This window comes from Lissotriton helveticus, chromosome 3_1 (genome assembly GCF_964261635.1).
Source record: "Lissotriton helveticus chromosome 3_1, aLisHel1.1, whole genome shotgun sequence".
NCBI classification, from domain to species: Eukaryota; Metazoa; Chordata; class Amphibia; order Caudata; family Salamandridae; genus Lissotriton; species Lissotriton helveticus.
The window spans coordinates 986,487,560-986,505,556 of record NC_136061.1 but is presented as its reverse complement, the minus strand read 5'-3'; the positions used below and the strand labels follow the sequence as shown (position 1 = coordinate 986,505,556).

General features: G+C 43.2%; 1 protein-coding gene across 1 annotated transcript in view; it reads left to right on the top strand.

Annotated features, from left to right (window-relative positions):
- Nucleotides 1–17,997, top strand: part of COL6A1 (collagen type VI alpha 1 chain) — a 94,502-nt gene that overhangs the window by 51,496 nt on the left and 25,009 nt on the right. The window contains exons 20-25 of the mRNA XM_078681450.1: nucleotides 2,679–2,741; nucleotides 8,590–8,652; nucleotides 13,340–13,402; nucleotides 16,234–16,296; nucleotides 17,600–17,650; nucleotides 17,754–17,789. Coding sequence (XP_078537576.1) covers nucleotides 2,679–2,741; nucleotides 8,590–8,652; nucleotides 13,340–13,402; nucleotides 16,234–16,296; nucleotides 17,600–17,650; nucleotides 17,754–17,789 — 339 coding nt within the window. The remainder of the gene's footprint in view (nucleotides 1–2,678; nucleotides 2,742–8,589; nucleotides 8,653–13,339; nucleotides 13,403–16,233; nucleotides 16,297–17,599; nucleotides 17,651–17,753; nucleotides 17,790–17,997) is intronic.

The window sequence follows — 17,997 nt, the reverse complement described above, 5'->3', positions numbered from 1 at the left end:
CTCATCTGTGTACTGTGAAGGCTGTTGCCGGGATCTGTTTGCAACCGCTGCTCCTCAGGCACGGTCCCGGCTTCAAACGGGATATTTATCCTTTTGACTTTGCAACACTCATTTTTAAATTAGAGATTTCTTTTTCAGGGAAGAATTTGAAGCGTTTCAAAATCTTTTTTGTCAGAAGATTTCTACGCCATCTCATTCAACTTGTCCCTAAATAATTTCGAAGCAGTATATGAGAGCTTTTGGATCAGAGACCACTGACCCACTTCCACCATCCAAGACTGCACCCAAAGCAGCCTCCTCCGTTGAACTGCTCCACCAGCCGATGACGCAGAGGACCGTAAATTCTTGAATGACACATCCACTAAGAATTGGGCCAAAAGCTCCATATTGGCTAATGTTGGAACATGATCCGAATTATCCTGCAAAGCATCATAGAGTGTTGAAAACTACTTAAAATAACTTGAGTTGTGTAGGCTGCATATGAATTTATTCTCAGAGAGAAATTTGATGTAGCAGGTATCCTAGTGCTCCACTTTCTTTTTCACCACATGTGATAATAGAGCATCCTCTGTTGTCAATGAAGAAGAGGAAGCCATAGAGTACTGACCTTCAGAAAAAGCAGAAACTGTTTCTCAAAGCGGCCAATTGGATAGCTTTTACCAATAAAGCGAGAAATAGAAGGCCTATCAATGTCTTTTCACTCTTTCATGACACTATCCTTAATGACGTCATGGAAAGGAAGATTGTCAACCGGATAGGTGCTATATTGCGGATTTAATAGGTCCTGCTCCTGCGGGGTATGTTCGAAATCCACCACATCTCTCACGTCTGCCAACACTTCTTGAACGTGCGAATCCTAAACGTAGTGCTTCTTGGGGCCAGACTCCTCCTCCTCATCTGCGTCTGCCCTTGCTGTCTTTGCAGCTGATTCACTCAAAGCTGAGTCTTCTGCCTGCTTGATCAGAGCTGCAGGTCCTTCTATGAGATCTGTGATACCTCCTCATCCCTCATAACAACCTACACAACAACTCATTCATGACAGATACCTTCAATTCCAAGAGCCTACGAATTGACAAAATAGTATAAGCATAATTCGGAATCTTAAATACTTTATTTTACAGCTGGACACCAAATTATAAATGAGGTATTTGTGATGTAGTACAGTAGATGCAATGTGCAATGAGAGGGAAGTAACTAAAAATAAAATACTGTGTGAGGTGAATTAACCACACGTGACAGAAAAACTCTGAGGTAAAGGCTGTAGTATATCATACACCAATTGGGGCAAAACAAAATATAAATCAAATGTAAGTTAAATAGGGTACTACATAATGTACTGAATGAAGTGAAGTAAGTGCAACTAAACTTCTATCTGAGGTAAGCAAGTACTGCATGAGGGAAAATCTAAAGTAAAAAGGGCACAAAAATACAATAGGAGGTAAATGAAGTAAATATAAAGTACATTATTAGGCAAATAAAGGGAATATAGACCGTGTGTTAATGTTAATGTTAGTGGGTATTTATAGAGCGCACTTACACCGGGTGGCTTCATGGCGCTGACCAGAAAACAGAGTATGCTAAGCAGACCAACAGACAGCAGGCTATCCACTATCCCATGTTATATGCTTGACGGAACAGCCAGGTCTTAAGAAGCTTCCTAAACTGCATAATGTCCGTGCAAGACCTAATTGCCAAAGGAAAAGAGTTCCAGAGTTTTGGCGCCAGTACCGCAAATCGGCGGCCACCTTGATGCACTTGTTTAAACTTTGGAACCGATAGCAGGGAGAGATGGGCGTATCGAAGGGTCCGATTGGGAACATATCTGGGTAATAGGTTATTAATAAATACAGGACTTTTGGCATGCAGGGCCTTGAACACAAGGCAGCCTGTTTTAAAAACACAGCGCTGGGAGATGGGGAGCCAGTGTAATTTTTCAAGCGCGGGGCTAATTGATTGCCATCCGGGTTGTCGAATGACCAACCGAGCTGCCTGGTTTTGTACCAGCTGCAGGCGTTTGAACAGATAGTGTGGCATGCCCAGTGGCATGTGTGATGTAAATAGTTACATAAATGACCAGGTGAGGTAAATAAGGTACAAAAAAGGTGTCTTGTGAAGGAATAAAGTATTTTATGAAGTACTGTGTGAGGTACAAAATAAACATAACAGTATCATGTGACATAAATAAAGGGCATATTAAAAACCATGTACAGTACCCTACAATATATGATGTTATGTAAATAAAGTGCTCCATCATGAACAGCACGAGATCAATACAGTACATATAATTTATTATGTGAAGTAATTAATGCACCGCACAATGTTCCAAGTGAAAACACGTTTATGCCAAGTACTACTTGAGGAAAATAAACTACCATATGAGATAAATAAAATATTCATAAAGAGCCATGCTAGATAAATAAAAGATCACAAGTGGTGAAATAAAGTGCTGAATAACGCACACTGTGGTGCGAAAACTACTAGGTAAAGTAAACAAGTTACCTAACACAGCAATAATTATTAGATGTCAAACTGCCAAAATGCAAAGTAAACAAATGGGCAAAGTAGATGTTTCTTTTTTTAACATATGTACACCTAACCTGTATTCCCACACATATCTCTACTCTAGCTCGTTTGCTTCTTGTTGTTTTTCATCGTAGCTTTCTTCTCTTTTTATATAGGGTGGAGCAGGAGAGAGGGGGCCGCCTGGAATCCCCGGAGGGCGTGGCCTCAGAGGAGACAAGGTAATATTCTGAACAATATCTTCATACTACTTTTTAATCCGATTGTTTCCGCTTTTAGGGCTCGCAAGCAACTTTTCACAGACCTTAATATCTTTTGGAGCTGCATGAGAAATGCAGATAGTCCCAGAGACTACTGTGGAACGCGTTAAGGGTCTTCAGAAAAGAGCTAGTGTGGCATCTGAGAGGTTCTTGAGGACATGGGCAAAGGCCAGTAAACTATGAGAGATATGTGAACATGGGACCATGGAGAGAAGGTAGAACTACCTAAGAGAGACCTGTGGAGTGTTGGCTGGGTGTCAGGGGTGGGATGACCTTCAAATTGCGTCTAAGGGAGAATGGGGGAGAAGTATAGTAACTTTTTAGAAACCATGGCGCACATTTGCATGGATAGGTTGAGCTAAAGACCTTTAGAGCTTGAGGACATAGTCAGATTGCCGTAGAGACTGTGGTGAGCAAGGACTAGGGGATAAAGGTAGGGCGGCATGGCACCCTGAGATCAAATACTAAAAGGAAATTAGAGTTCCCTAGAGAGGCCTTGGCGAGCAAGACCTAGCAACTAGGGCTAAAATGACCTAGATACCACATGGAACTGGCCAATATGATAAAGGTAGAGTGGTCTAAAGCACCTAGAGAGCAACGGCTAGGCGATAAATGTAAAGTGACCTAGGGACAATGGGGACAAGGGCCAGGGGTTAGAGATAGAGTAACAGGTCAGAGAACAGGCCGACTGATCGGAAAGATCCAAATGTAGACTTAACTGTAAATTGCGAGAGACCTCAATGAGCAAGAGTTAGTGGACATAAATTGATTAATGGAAACACCTTGGGAGCTAGGGCCAGGGGGTGGAAATAGAGTAAATTGTGAGAAACACTGGAGGAGCAGGGGCAATAAAACAGGGTGGCCTCTGAGAGGTCCGGAGGAGTGAGAGCAAGGGGCGTGGATAAACTGACTTAGAAACCAAGAGGAGCAAGGTGTAGGGGATTAAAGTAGGGTGATATAGAAGCTACAGAGAATGAGAGATTGGGTACAGAGGCAGAGTAACCTGTGAACGATGAGGAGGAACAAGGGTTTGAGAGACCTTAGAAAGTGAGGGTTAGGAACATAAATATATTTATCGAAACATCTTGGGGTTGACCATTGAGAACTAAGGAACACAGGTAGATTGACCTGGAGGCCACGGCAAGCGAGATCTAGGGAATAGCTGTAGGGCAATCTGCGCAAGACTCTGAAGAGTAAGGATTAGGGCCAAAGAATGACTTGAGAGGAACACTGGGCAGTGAGAGCTAAGAGACGCCTTGAGAATCAACGACTAAGTTCAAAGTTAGAGTGACGCTGGTTCGGACTGAGACAAAAAATAGGCACCAAAATATGTGTGGCCCCCAATGGTGAATCAAATGGTTATTAAATGTGGCCCGCATTTACAATTCGGGGCAGTTTGGAACTTGTAAAGACATGCTGAGTAGGCGTTTTGCAAGGTATGGGAGACTGCATGCATTAGTGCTTGCTGCAGGCAATGCTTGTGGCAATATCATGGATATCAAAAGTAAAACCGGCGGCCAGACCATAAAACAGGCTCACACAAAGACCTGTCAGACCAGAACATCAGGCATGCAAGATAACCCTATAGGCCAGTCCGGCACTGAGAGGCCCTGTGGAGTGAGAACTAGAGGACGGAGCTCATGCACCCTGTTTGAATTGTAGAAAACGGTATTTTAATATGGGCTCAAAACAGAACTCGGCGTTGCGCCATCCCTGTTTCTGCTCAGACCTCCCTGCCACCTAGTCGAGGCCCTGCTTTGCACTTTTTTCCAGAGTGAATGTATTTTGTACTTGAAGATATGTATTTTCCCTAACACGGCTAATTGTCCCCTTTAGCGGTTCCACAGCCGGGGACTGCCAGCTCGGAGTGAGGCGTTGCCTCTTGGGTGGAGTGTGGAGTGGGGGGGTCTGGAAATAGCGCCTCGTTCCGACAGAATGCCCCTCTTTGTCCCCCTCGGAAGGGGCCCGCCTTGCTGAATTCCACTCGCCTGACACACCTGGATGCGTCACTGAACATTCCCACAATGTCGCAGCCAGGAGGGCTCCGCGCGCCAACGTCAACACTCGGTGGGCTCTGCTACTGCCAGGCCTGTGGGGAATGAAGTCACGGGATTTCTAAGCAGCTTTATTTTAATATCCAACCGTCATTGCGAGCCACACCTTTCTTCCAGGGCAACTCCTGGAGAAATGTGCTCCTGAAAGGTATACAGTTCCGCCCACCACCCACCTAAGGCTCGGGGCCCTGACCATTCGCGTGCCCTTGGCGTCGTCCATGTAGAACGCACACTCTGTTCTGGCTGGCGACAGGCCACACGAGCTCGTAGTCCAATATATTCTGCCAAAGCCGAGTCCCTGAAACATCTGCCCGCTCTGTGGGGTGCAGGGCAGCTTGCATCTGTGGGCATGGATGAACCATGCTGCTCAATGCAGTAATACCAGCAAGCAGTGGCACACATATAGGAATAGAGGCACAGATGTAAAAATGCCCACAGGATGGGGAAAAAAGCCTCTAAAATCTGGAACAATTTATGCAGGAATATAGGTTTTATAACTGTAGGCGTTAACATTGCGCTGTGCACAGCAGACTTGAGGCGATATGAACAGGTCATTAGAAGTGTGGGTTTATGCATGTAGGGGTTAACGTGGCACGAGGGACGTACTGTAGGGATTATGGACATGGCGTGAGTAACATAGTGTAGGGCATATGGACACATATTTGTAGCTGTAAAAATGCAGATGGTTCTGAGCACAGAAAACTGAAAGCTATGAGCTTATGCAGGATATAAACAGGAGACGTGCAGGGGTTAACATGGCGCGGATCACAACACCCGCGAGGGGACAAGAAAGAGGCCTTCTGATGCATTTGTGTTAACAATAGGCCTCAAAACCTAATAAAATATCCTCAACCATGGAACGTTCTGGAACACCTGCTGTTGATGATTGTTAGGGGCGAAGGGCAGGGTAAAGAGAGATAGAACTTTTATTCTCTGCACTGGATGCCCCCTGAGCACATATCAGCAGGGGTGCAAGTCATAAGTTTTGACAGGGTGCTGTGCACCGTGCACCGGAGGCGTGTGAACATACGCCTGTGGCACTGTGAACTACACAAGTGCACACCTTTACATGGTGCAAAGCACAGCATCCTCCAGGGCAGTGCTTTAAATGGGCCAGTACTGTCCGGTACGGAGTACCGGCACTTTTTTAGTTTGAGGAGGAGAGTACCGGCACTTCTCAGGAGAAATGCAATACCAGGGACATGAACCTATGTCAGCAGTAAGGCATGGAAGTGTAGGAGTTAATCAGATACTGTGCACAGTAAAGTGAAGAGTAGGGACATATATCTGCAGCATTAGAAACGACAGAAGCGTAGGTTTACCGCGGCGCAGAGCACAGCATCCTGTGTGGGAAATGAACACATAACATAGGAACATAAACAAGAGAAGTCTATGAGTTCAAATCATAAGGAACATGAAGGCACATCTCTGGGAATATGTCTTAGAAGTGCAGGTGGTGAGCAGAGCAGAGTGTAGGTGACGTCAACAAGTAGCTGAAATGAAACAATCTGTTCAGCAGCGAGAGATACCACGGGGCTGAGGAGGGTTCAGAGGAGACATGAAACCGCATGGATAGGACTCAAGGCCCCAATAGTGAGGTTGTTAGGATGGTAACAGGACGGCACAGACGGCATAGGTGAACATTACGAGTGGCCTGCAACAAACAACAATACATATATATATAGTATGATCGGGCAGTAAAAGTCCATGCAGTGCCAAAACAAGGCTTCTCCCTGCGCACTCCCACCCGCACTGACCATCTGTTTGTGTTTAGTTCAATATCCGCTATTCTCTTTAGACTTCATTTGATTTCCCTGTTTACATCTTTATTTCCTGGACTCCTCCTCACACAAGCTTTTAGTTCTGCAGCTGTGGCCACATGTGGCAGGCAGTACAAATCAATCTTGTGTCAGTGACCGAAACCTTCTCCCAAAGCTGAGACTGCTCATTTCCTGCAGGCCCTCAGTGGATACATATTGAGGTTGGTGCTGAGAGCCCTCAGGTCTACATAAGCATTCCGGGATCCTTTCCCTGCTCCCATTCCCTGTCTTAAGCTTCCTCAAAGGCCTCTAAGCCGAGGCTAATATTCCAGTTGTTTGGAGCGAGTGCTCACGAGTGTGCACTGTGTCTCATGGCTGGTGGCCCTCTACTGCAGTGTGAAGTGTGCCAGGCATGGACAGTTACAGGGGGTCCCAAGAACGGAAAACAAACAGATACTTAACCTGGAAATTTGCTTTGACTTGCTTATTGTTTATTGAATTATGAGGTAAGAATCTATTTATATGCTAAAGTGCTTTTACTAAGGAGTGAGGGCATTAGATGACCCTCATCCTTTCTCACTGCTTGAGGTTGGTCATTCTTTTTCTGTGCTGAAAACCCATAGCTACCCCCGATTGCTCCTCATGGCAGGAGGTAGGGATGTCAGAGAGCCACAGCCCATCCGAAACCTTAAGGCACCCACAGTCTGGGGAGTGTTCTAGATATTTCTTTCTATAGATGAACTGATGGGTGGGGAGGGTGCATGCTTCCTAGACCCTCTAAAAACTGGAGATGAATATAGGCCTTTTTCAAAGAATGAGGCAGCTTTTCGTAACCTGGGTGTCAATGTATTCAAACCAGACAGTTTAGAAAGGCCACACTAATGACAAAACAGTGCTACCTAAATCTCTGTTAACATAACATAACATTGCAGGCTTCCACTTGGCTGATCAGCTCTCCTCATCTTTCTTGAACGAGGAGGCCTGCCTGGACCATCCACATTGCCTACACACGGTGTTCTGATGTTTTTCCATCTCTGGGGGGTTTGTTTATAGGATTTGTGCCTATACCTTTTTCTTGTTTGAGATAAGGCATAGAATTGTCACTTTTTTGGCACTGGTGTGAGGTGTGTTGCACCAGTCCTCAGGGCAGGATGTAGCAGGAATCTCTCTGAGGTCTCTGCAGTCTTGTAGGTGCCACTCACCCAATCTCGGAGGAGGAAGAACACAACTTTCTCTTTAGTTTGTAATACCTTGGAGGTGTTTCAGATTCTTCCTGGAGTAGTATATATGAGGCTGTCGAGCTGTCAATGACATCTTAAGTCTCGAAGAAGTATGGGCCGTGCTCACAATAGTTAGATCTGTGTTGATCAGCAATATTAGGTAATGATGAGGATAAATGAATACCAGAACTAACTCCAGTTGTGATGATACACTATTTCTACAGTGCTAAGTATAAGGATTTGATAATCATGGCCATACCCAAGTTCATGTCTGTCATTCTCTGAAAGAGTGATATGAGAGGTCATTCTATAGCACTTTCGATGTATATGCAATATAGATAATGCTTTGTATGTCCACTTTCTAAGGAATCACAAACCTTAGAGCTTGTCGCCATCAGGAAAGCTTCTAAAAACCTTAATTACACACCAGTGTAGTTAATTGTGCTCAAGGAAATGGTGAACCTCCCTAGTTCACCTTCGAAGAATCTGTAACAACTTAGAGGAATGCTAAGTAGTTGAACCAATGTAGGTCATTGAAAACACAATAGATACAATTGTGGCTTAGTGTCACATTGAACACTAAATGCTCAACAATAATAAAACTTTCAGCAAACAGAAACTACAAACAGAAGTACTTGAGGTTATAACTTAGGGGCTCATGCCTAGAGAGGTGCATATTATACAAATATCACGAGAACCATCTTTTTCTAACAAAATATCCAATATCCCTGTGCAATACACTTTCCTGAGTTCATTCTGTCTCTTTGCTTTACAGGGTGAAGCAGGCCTTCCTGGAGACCAAGGGCGAGATGGACCTTTAGGAGCTTCCGGAGATCCAGTAAGTAACAAAGTTATGCGTGCCTAGACAACCCAACCTTGCTCTTGATTGTGTGTCACTCTGCAGAAATTTAGAGACTTGAGAAGGAGGACCCACTTGTACTACGTAAACTCACATCTCCAATTTTACCTTCACCTATGTTTGCATCATTTGAGGTAGATGAGCAAGCTTAGTCTTTGACAGCAGCATGTGGACTAGACAAAATCTGCATGTGTTTCTGTTGTATCCCCAGGGAAATTTACACGACTGGCTTTTTAAGGGAGAATATTACCGGTTTGTTGTGTGGAACTCATCTCCTCCCCACTGGTGCAGCTCAATAGTTTTATATGTTTTTTCACAGTCTTAATAGCATGCCAAACCATCATACATGGAATCCCTATCACCTAGCAAGAGATTAGTCAAGCACTATAGTTCAAGGAAGACTTAGACCACCATTTTGTACATAAACCACAACTATTCACTGACAGTTGAGTTTGATCAATGCAGCGTAGACAGGCACAATTCATAAGTTATCATAAAGGGCAACAACTAGCGACTACTGCATCATCAGAACTGAAGGTCTCCCGAACTCGTGAGGCAATGAGACATGCATGATGGACTGTGGTCACGTCCTTTTGCTCTGGAATTTGAAGAACATAAACTGCATTATTAAATTTGCTGAGGTCTCAGGAATTTCCTCTTTGACGTATTTCCTCGTGCATATCACTGGTACTGATACATTAGGAAACCCCTGTGGACCATCTTTTTCTTAGATGAAACCCCAGTTAACTACCATTGTTCATATTAAATGCTGCAATCTTGAAGACATCGTTTTTGCTCTGGGATTGTGTTCATTTTGACCTAGAATCCCTCTTACGGATCATTGTTTTTTTTACATGTTGAGGCCCGGTGTGCTTCATCTGGCCTGGAATCAATGGTGTACATCGCTGGTCTGTATAGATGCTGATTCATTGAGGCCTTCCTCTCGCTTTCAATTCCACGATGCATCATCGACCATCATGCTGCGACCCTGAGGTCTGTCCCTTGGGTCTGGCACCCCTTGTTTATGTGGAGCTCAGCACAGACTCTGTAACAAGAGTCACTCCACCCTTGCCCCACTCTCCACCAGGCATTATTGTTATCTCCAGTGCAGCACATTAACCACATCTGCTTCTTGGTAGCGTGGGCTTGTACGACTGAGAAGTTACTGAATTTGGAAGAGTTATGAATTTTCCTGGCCCATGAAATAATCGAGGGAAAGTTTACAGATGTATCCACAAGCCACACCGAAGGAACTGCCAGATACTTTTACTCTCTGAGGGGGTTTTGTAACGGAGTTTATATGGAAGTGGGTCAGAGAGAACAGGCAGAGACAGTGTAAGGAGAAACAACTGAGAAAACTCAAGAAATGAAACAAGAGAGGGAGGGAGGAGACTTGGAGACAGGCAGATACAGTGGGAGAGACAACACGAGCGAAAGTAGTGAGAGTGTGAGAGAGAGAGAGAGAGAGAGAGAGAGGGGAGGAGGAGGAAGAGAGAGAGAGAGGGAGAGAGAGAGAGAGAGAGAGAGAGAGAGAGCAGGAACTCAGTTTAGCCCCAGCTGTAAATTGTAACTCATGTCAAAAAAGACTATTAATTTAAATGTAATAGTGGCAGAAGCAGGCAAATAATGGTCTGTTGAAGTTAGTTCCACACACTAGCTACAGCAGCATTATGCCAGTGCAAAACAATTGGGCTTATTTGATATCTCTAGGATCATCCTGGCCCCCTTTTACTGGTGGTGCCCTCGGTGGCGCCATAGTACCTCCCTATTGGCGTTTTTGTGTTACCCCTACGCAGATAATTAATTTCTCCGAGCACCAGGCTTGGGTTATGTGATGAATGCAAGGTGTGTAGTTTCTTTCCCCGTCAATCTCTCCCCTTTATTCTTTTCCCACCTAATCTCAGTCTCTCACTTCTTCCTGGTTTTTCTTCTCCAGCTTCCCCTCTTCCCCCTCCTCCCTCTTCCCCCTTTTTGTCCCTCCACGTGTACGCCCCCTCACTGACTCGCCCACTTCCTCTTCCTTCTACATTATATTTCTGCTCTCCAGGAAAGAGACTACATCATGTACTCACAGAAAGCCACCAATCACAGGCCTCCTCTGGTCCCCCCTCCTGGTGGCTCCAATGGAGGAGAACGAAGAGAGTGAGGACTGTGCATGGACGGGTCGACCCAAGACCCCCATTTATCTTCTGGTGACATTTCTCCAACGTCACTTTCAAAAAGGTTTATAAGGGGGAAGTGTTGTATGCAGCGCATTGCAAACCTGCTACAAAGCTTGTTTGTATCTCACGCGTTCAAATCCAAAGCTCGGCTTTGCAGAGCTAAAGCTTAGATCTCGAAAAGCACTTCGATTTGTGGTGTGTTCCACAAAAAAAGGTCAATAACTTTATTTCAATAAATATTTACACTTCCACTATTTCCCTGTCACTATGTTGTGGGCTACACTACCATGAAATGAAATGAAATGAAAATTATATTTATATAGCGCAAAGTCTACCCTGAGGCCTCGCAGCGCTTGATAAGTAGAACAATGGGTGACACTGCGTTATGTCACTTGAGCTGTCCCGGTTGTGACGGTTTGAGGAGATCTCAAGCTAGACTTAAAAATCTTTAAAATAACCTATAATCCAAAAGTCCATCCAATCTTAACATCTTCATCATCCTCTGTGTAACCATTCTCCCGCTCACTGCACGATGAAAATCCTAGACAGAAGGAATACAATAATAAAGTTTACAATTGTAGTTTTAAGCCTTTTACAAATATGGTGCAACAAACAAGTACAAACCTCGCTATTGAATAAAGTACTTACTTTTAACTCCATGTAGCCGGAAAAGGTCTTTAAGGATGCTGAGAGCAACTGGGCCCCTCATCATCCTATCCTATATTATTCCATATTTGGCAAATGTATTCCTTCTAATCAAAAGCAGTTTATAGAGTTTCTCAATGGCCTTCCTACATGTGACCTTTGATTTCACAGAATGCTGACAGAAACTTTATCTCCCTAGCCTTTTAGTTTCTGGCTGACTTTTTGTGCATGGTTGTGTGTTTTATTTGGTTATTTATTCATTTGTTTATTTATCTGTCAATCGCGTGTTACATGTCATCATGGTACTTACTATGACTACACAGCGATGGAAACCACCAGAATGAACAATAAAAACAGTTCTTCAACTTTCAAAAAGGACGTTTTTAGGATTTTTCCCCAAAAATAAATAACTAGCGTTCTCTCGAAGCTTTGCATTTGAGGTCCAAGGACCCAGAAATCTCACCCACCACTTCAAGCTTTCATTAAACCAGCAGCATTAGCAGAAAAGGAGATCTAAATCTTAGGGGCCGAATAAAGAAATATGGTGAGATCAAGTCTAGGAGGAAAATTGTGCTTGTTCTGTTGGTAGTCAATGAACAAAGCAAAGCACTTTGAACTAAAGTTACATACTCTGCCATGTCCTGTAAGCTCTGCAGTTTTATTATTGAGGGTTTGAGGAGCTTGGAGGAACCCTTGACATAATCAATGTTGGATAAATAATGCCCCCAGTGACTTAGACATATTTTTCAAGCACTATAAATGGAAGGCTTTTCTCTGGTATACTCCTCAGTATAAAACAGGAGGATCAGATGCTGTTTTTCGGCATACAGACACACGTGCAGTGCTAAATTTGAGCTGATGGTTACCGGTGGGGTTCACCGGCACTCATTTTGGAGGACTAGCAAATACTTTTCCTTATCAGACTTTGACCCAGATCAAAGACAGAAAACCCCAAAAGGAGGAGGAGGAGGAGAAATGGAAACAACAGTGACAAAGGGAGAAAGCAGGGATAAATGGAACATGTAAGACTGAAAAAACAGGCAGGCATTGCTTGGTGGTGGAAGAAAGTGGTATGAGTTGGAATTCAGTATATGCATCTTTGGTATTTAGCAATCCTGACATTCGTCAGCACCAGCTGCAGGCTTCTGATAAAAAACTTTCGGCCCTGACACGTGTGATTTCCCAAAGCAGTTAGCCAGCTTCTCTGTCAGGCTAAGAGGACTCCTCCAAAATCTTTTTTATCCATCTTTTCCCATTAAGCTTTAGAAAGTTACTTGCCATGCAGTCCAGGATGATAAGATGTAACTCGCCCAAACATTTAATGATATCTGATGATCTTATGATCACATCTCAGCAAGGGTGTGATGAGGCTGATTGGTCCTTGATCCATGTCCATCAAGATGTGTTCAGAGAGCTTTTTCTACACATAAATGGATGTCCTAGAGTGGTGTGTGTATGTGTCTGTGTGTCAGCCTTACCTTGGTCTGTGCATGCGCATGCTATCCTGGTGTGTGCAGAGTAGTGCTGTGATATATCAGGGCTGTGAGTGACCTGCAGAGTTTAATTAAATAACTTCACACAAACATAGGAGAGGAGCCCTCTTAGTTGCATTAAGTCACAGGGAAAACAAGGGGACCCTACTCACTTAGGAACCAGGGTTAACACTATATATTAAACATTGGTTCCAGTGGTGCATCAAATGTATGACTAATAATCAATACAGCATATGTTAATTAATAACACTTCAGTGGTTTAGAGTTGCATTATGCATCTGAGGCATATTTCTGCCACAGGTAACCTCTCTCGCACGGAATAACACACAAATGTAACCCTCTGGAATATTTTCTTCTAATTCGCAGGGCGAACTTGGGCCAAATGGACCAAAGGGATACAGAGGTGATGAAGGACCTGCTGGACCCGAGGTGAGTAATAGCATGCCTTTACATATATGGAGTTCCATACAAGTACCTGTCTGCCAAACCAGTTGTTGATAATTTAATGTATTTATATATTAACTTACTAATTTAGTTATTTATGCATGCACAGACCACTGCAGAGGTGCACTGAGCTGGGCACGCAAAGGGAACCTATAACCCTACCCGAGAATAAGGAAACAGCCCCCTCCAATCTGTCTATCTAAGATGTATGTGCTGACTGTACTGACTAACTAAACCTTCTGTATAGTGCATCAGCAGGCCTACAGGCTTCCTTATTTCAACAGTGTGATGTGGCTGTGTCTCTATGCATCTCTTCTCATTGACCTAGTCTGACATTGGAGCCCCTGCGACCTCTATGATAGTGCACTATTCAGAGTTCTGGAGAGCAACACTGGGCCCAGTGATGATTGATTACATTGCAGAGGTGGCTAGCAATTCGGGGGTGTTAAGCTAGTGCTTTATATGGGGGTGGAATACATAAGTGCAGGCATTTGGGAGATGATGTCACTCAGCTTTGCTATCATCTGCCAATCAAACCAGTGCCAAAGCACACCCCAAGCTTGAAGGAACCAGCCATGACATTTACAGAAAAAAATACATGTTTTTTACTGTGACCTCCTAAATCAGTCACATGGTCAGTTAGTTACAGTGAAATGTCCAGGTAACACCTGCCATTTATTTTAGAATTACTCCCATTTCAAGCTGTGAAAGTGTAGGTGACACATTTGATAGTGGCCTCACACTTCAATCCCCGCCTTCCTAATTTCTTCTCTGAGAGTTTAATTGGTAACCTAGAGACCCGTAAAACTTGTCAGGAACTTTGATTCCCAAACTTTCTTCTCTTTGTCTCATCACTGATCAAGGACAAGTAGTTTATTTAAAACTCGTTTGTGTCCTGCCACTCAAGTTGATTTTCGATTAAGCTCTCATACAATGGGTCCTGTTTTCAGCCATCTGAAACATGGTATCTCAGATTATGTGTGGTCCATCACTGCCAATGTTTATGAGTGACCCACACAACATTTGGGCTCAAATGGAATCCACCACTGACCAGGATTGCCTTCCTAGTTTAGTGCCATTGTGTCACACCACAGTTCAGTTCTGTAGTATGGGATTCATTCAGCGGTCAGGGTGTGGTGGCCAGTCAGTGATCTAATCCTGTTACTTTAGATCCATTCAGTCTTCAGGATGCAGTAAAGAGCAGTATTTTGTATTCTCTATTGTAGAGAAAACAAAATTCCCTATTGTGGAAACGTTATGCATGACCAAGTTGTCATGTTCTGGGATCTGATGCTTTCTCCACGTTGCTCTTTTTCAAATGAGTAAAACTGCAGCAGCATCCTTCACCCTTCACCAGGAAGTACATTAGTCTTCCTCATAGTGAGATTTGTCAGGATCTCCTATCCAAGACTTCCAGCTCTTTGCACAAGTATTGGGCAAGGTCGGATATTGATTTGAGAACCGTTCACGCCAATCTTTAATACACTGAGTCCTAGTCCTGAGTACATCAAGTTCTCAGATTGTTTCAGGCCAGCCAGTGACCTTAGTCAGGAGTGACATAGACCACTTGTGTTCTTGAGATGAATCTGCCACTGAAGGGGAATTATTGTGTTGATAGAAAACTTTCCTTGTGCTTTTTGTGTCATTAAATCACACTGAACTCTAGAGATTGCTCACAAGGTAAAAATAAGAAAAAATCATCTACAATAAAAACAATGTGTCCGATTTAAATGTTGGCTGAGAGGAAACTCCATCACTCCTGCCAACATTATGGCCTGCCCGCCCAATTTTGGTTTGTGTGGACCACTGTCTGAAGTCGGCGGAGACTACTCTATCTCTGTCATGGTCAAACTTCTCTGACGGCCCGATAAAGTAAGTGCCATCAGAGATTTGGCTATATGTCTGTCCAACAAATTATATGGTCGGACAAAGAGCTGTTTTTACTGCCGACCCACCACCAGGAAAAAACTGCGAGTGAGGTGCACTGAAAAGTGCTTACTGTCCCCCTCAATATGGGAGGAATCTCTCATGGCAAGTGAGAGGCATTGTTTTTTTACTTAAAAAAAAAAATACCTGCTTTGGGATTTTCTTTTTGAAAATTAAAAAACTGTAACTTCGCCGGAAATCTTTGTCATATTTGATGGATTCATCTGGCAACGTCACAATGCTTTGGCAGGAACTGCCTTGACACTGATTCTTGTAAATGCCTAAAATGTCCGCTGGGCTGACGAACGTTTCATAATTTGGCTAGCGGGGACTCTGTAAGGGCAACGGAATAATATACACTGTCATCCTGAAGGAGTTTAATCTGTTCACCAAATTATAAACCAGGCCCAACGTTTGCACTACTAATTTGTCTTCACATTTATTTGAGAGAAATACACAAAATTAATCTCACTTGATGAATGACTGGACACAATCAAAGTGTTTAGTGGTGAAGGAAGCACACGCGCATCCCTCTTCTTGCTCGTCTGCTCTGTTTTAACGGGAAACATCCTTTACAGCGAAACTTTTACAACGCAGTGCTATTAGAACGCAGGTTTTACAACGAAAACCATTACAACGCATTGCGCTGGGGGCGCTCTAGGATAGGGAATAGATTTAATTTACTATCCAACACCTTCCCTAGTGTCCACGGGGACTGGAGTTGGAATAGTAAATTAAACTATTCACTATCCAGCACCCCAAAGCGCTATGCGTTGTAAAAGTTTACGGTGTAAAAACTGCGTTGTAACAGCATGCGTGGTAAAAGCATGCGTTGTAACGTCATACATCCGTTTTAACTAATGATTGTTTTTGTTGCTCTTTCTTCCTAGGGTGGCAAAGGACCCAGAGGCCCCAAGGGGCTCCCAGGAGACAATGGCCCAATGGGTGAAAGGGTGAGTGAAGCTCTCACTTCAAAGACTCCTTACATTTTTTCCAGTGTGCATTTTGAGGAAGGGAGATTTCTGGGAACATAGCAAAGTAATCACACAGTGTACACCCATAGCGGGAAACCTCAGAGTCTGATCATTCAGTTTTTAAGCATGCAATTTTACTCCTCTAAGCTGTGGTTAGTCACATTAAGAAATACCTGCATGCCTCGATGTGGTTGATGATATCATGGTTAAGGCGCAAGTGGTGCATATATTGCCTCCTGACTGACCAATGAGCTGCTTGTATTGCCATTGTTTGTCAAAGAGGAGGACACTCTGGATGGATGATTGTCAGTTGATTTCATTTTTTGTGGTGACTGGCCCATTACATTATTTAATTGCTCAATTTGTAGTAAGCTGGTTAGTCTAGGTTGGATGAGTTTATGGCTTTATTTGCAAGATTGGTTTTGTTCCTTGGATAGCTAACATAATTGGGTATATTAAATGATTGGACAGATGGGGTTGCTATCTTCTTGCTACTTCGTACATTAATTGGCTAGGATGTAGTAGGAACTGGTTGGGCATTTGCTTGAGTTAATATTTGACTTAGGTGGGTAATGTGTGGTTGAGAGGTGCATGGACAATTAACAAAAAAATCTAACTGGTTAAATGTATGAGTGAGTTATTAGGTTTTTTGATAGGTACCCTTGCTGAAAGGTTAGTGTAGTGTGTGTTTATTGAGAAAGTATATGTTTGAGCAATTGGTAAGTGGATTGTTCATTAAGTCATTTAATGTAACATAGATCCTCTTTAAATGTGTTTTGGGTGGAATCATTGCCAGCTACTAGGTTGACCAGTAGCACGAGTGATGAAAGTTATAATAATAGTAACAGTACTATTAATAACCTTAATGATAACAATTATAATAGCTCGAATTTATATTGTGCTCAGTGGATCAGGCGTGAAGTTCCCGAGTGCTGTAAATAACAGGTCATTATATAATTAACTTTAGTGGCTGGTTAGTCGTTTGATATAGGGTGTCTTTGCTGCATGACATTGCTTGATTTGATTGTGTAACAGTTACTACTTGGTTGGCACTGTTGGTTTGTTTCTTGGTTAACTGATTTGTTGGTGTAGTTCAGTTATTTTGTAATAGGTTAGTTGGTTGATTAAATAATGCTTATTGGTTAGCATTAGAAGTTTGATGGGATGTTTAATTGGTATGTTGATGTCCCCAGGTTGATGCTGGTTGGTTTATCTTCGCTGTATTTTGGATTGTCCTTTTGGATTGGCTGATTTCTTGATATTGTTTATTTCTTCCTGTTAGGGTGATGATGGCGAACCAGGAACTGGCACTGAGGGATTTCCAGGATTTCAGGTGAGTTTGAAGATTACGCATCCTTTAATTGTACTTTAAAATGAATCCCACTGGCTTCATGCTGCTGACCTAAGCCTTTCTCGTTTGTTTTCTCACCTTCCAGGGATATCCAGGAGCCAGAGGAGACCCTGGGTCCAAAGTAAGTCTATTAGTCTTCATAGTCAGAGTTGCGAAGGAGCTGGTCCCGCCTGAACATAATTTAGAGTAGAAACACTTTTTAATCGGTTTTTAAATTGCACAACACACATTCCAAAATCACAAGAAAAAGGCAAATTGTCTCTTCCCACTGTGAGAGAAGACCCTTCATTTTGTGAGAAGAAGACATATAAATAGATGGATCATGTCTT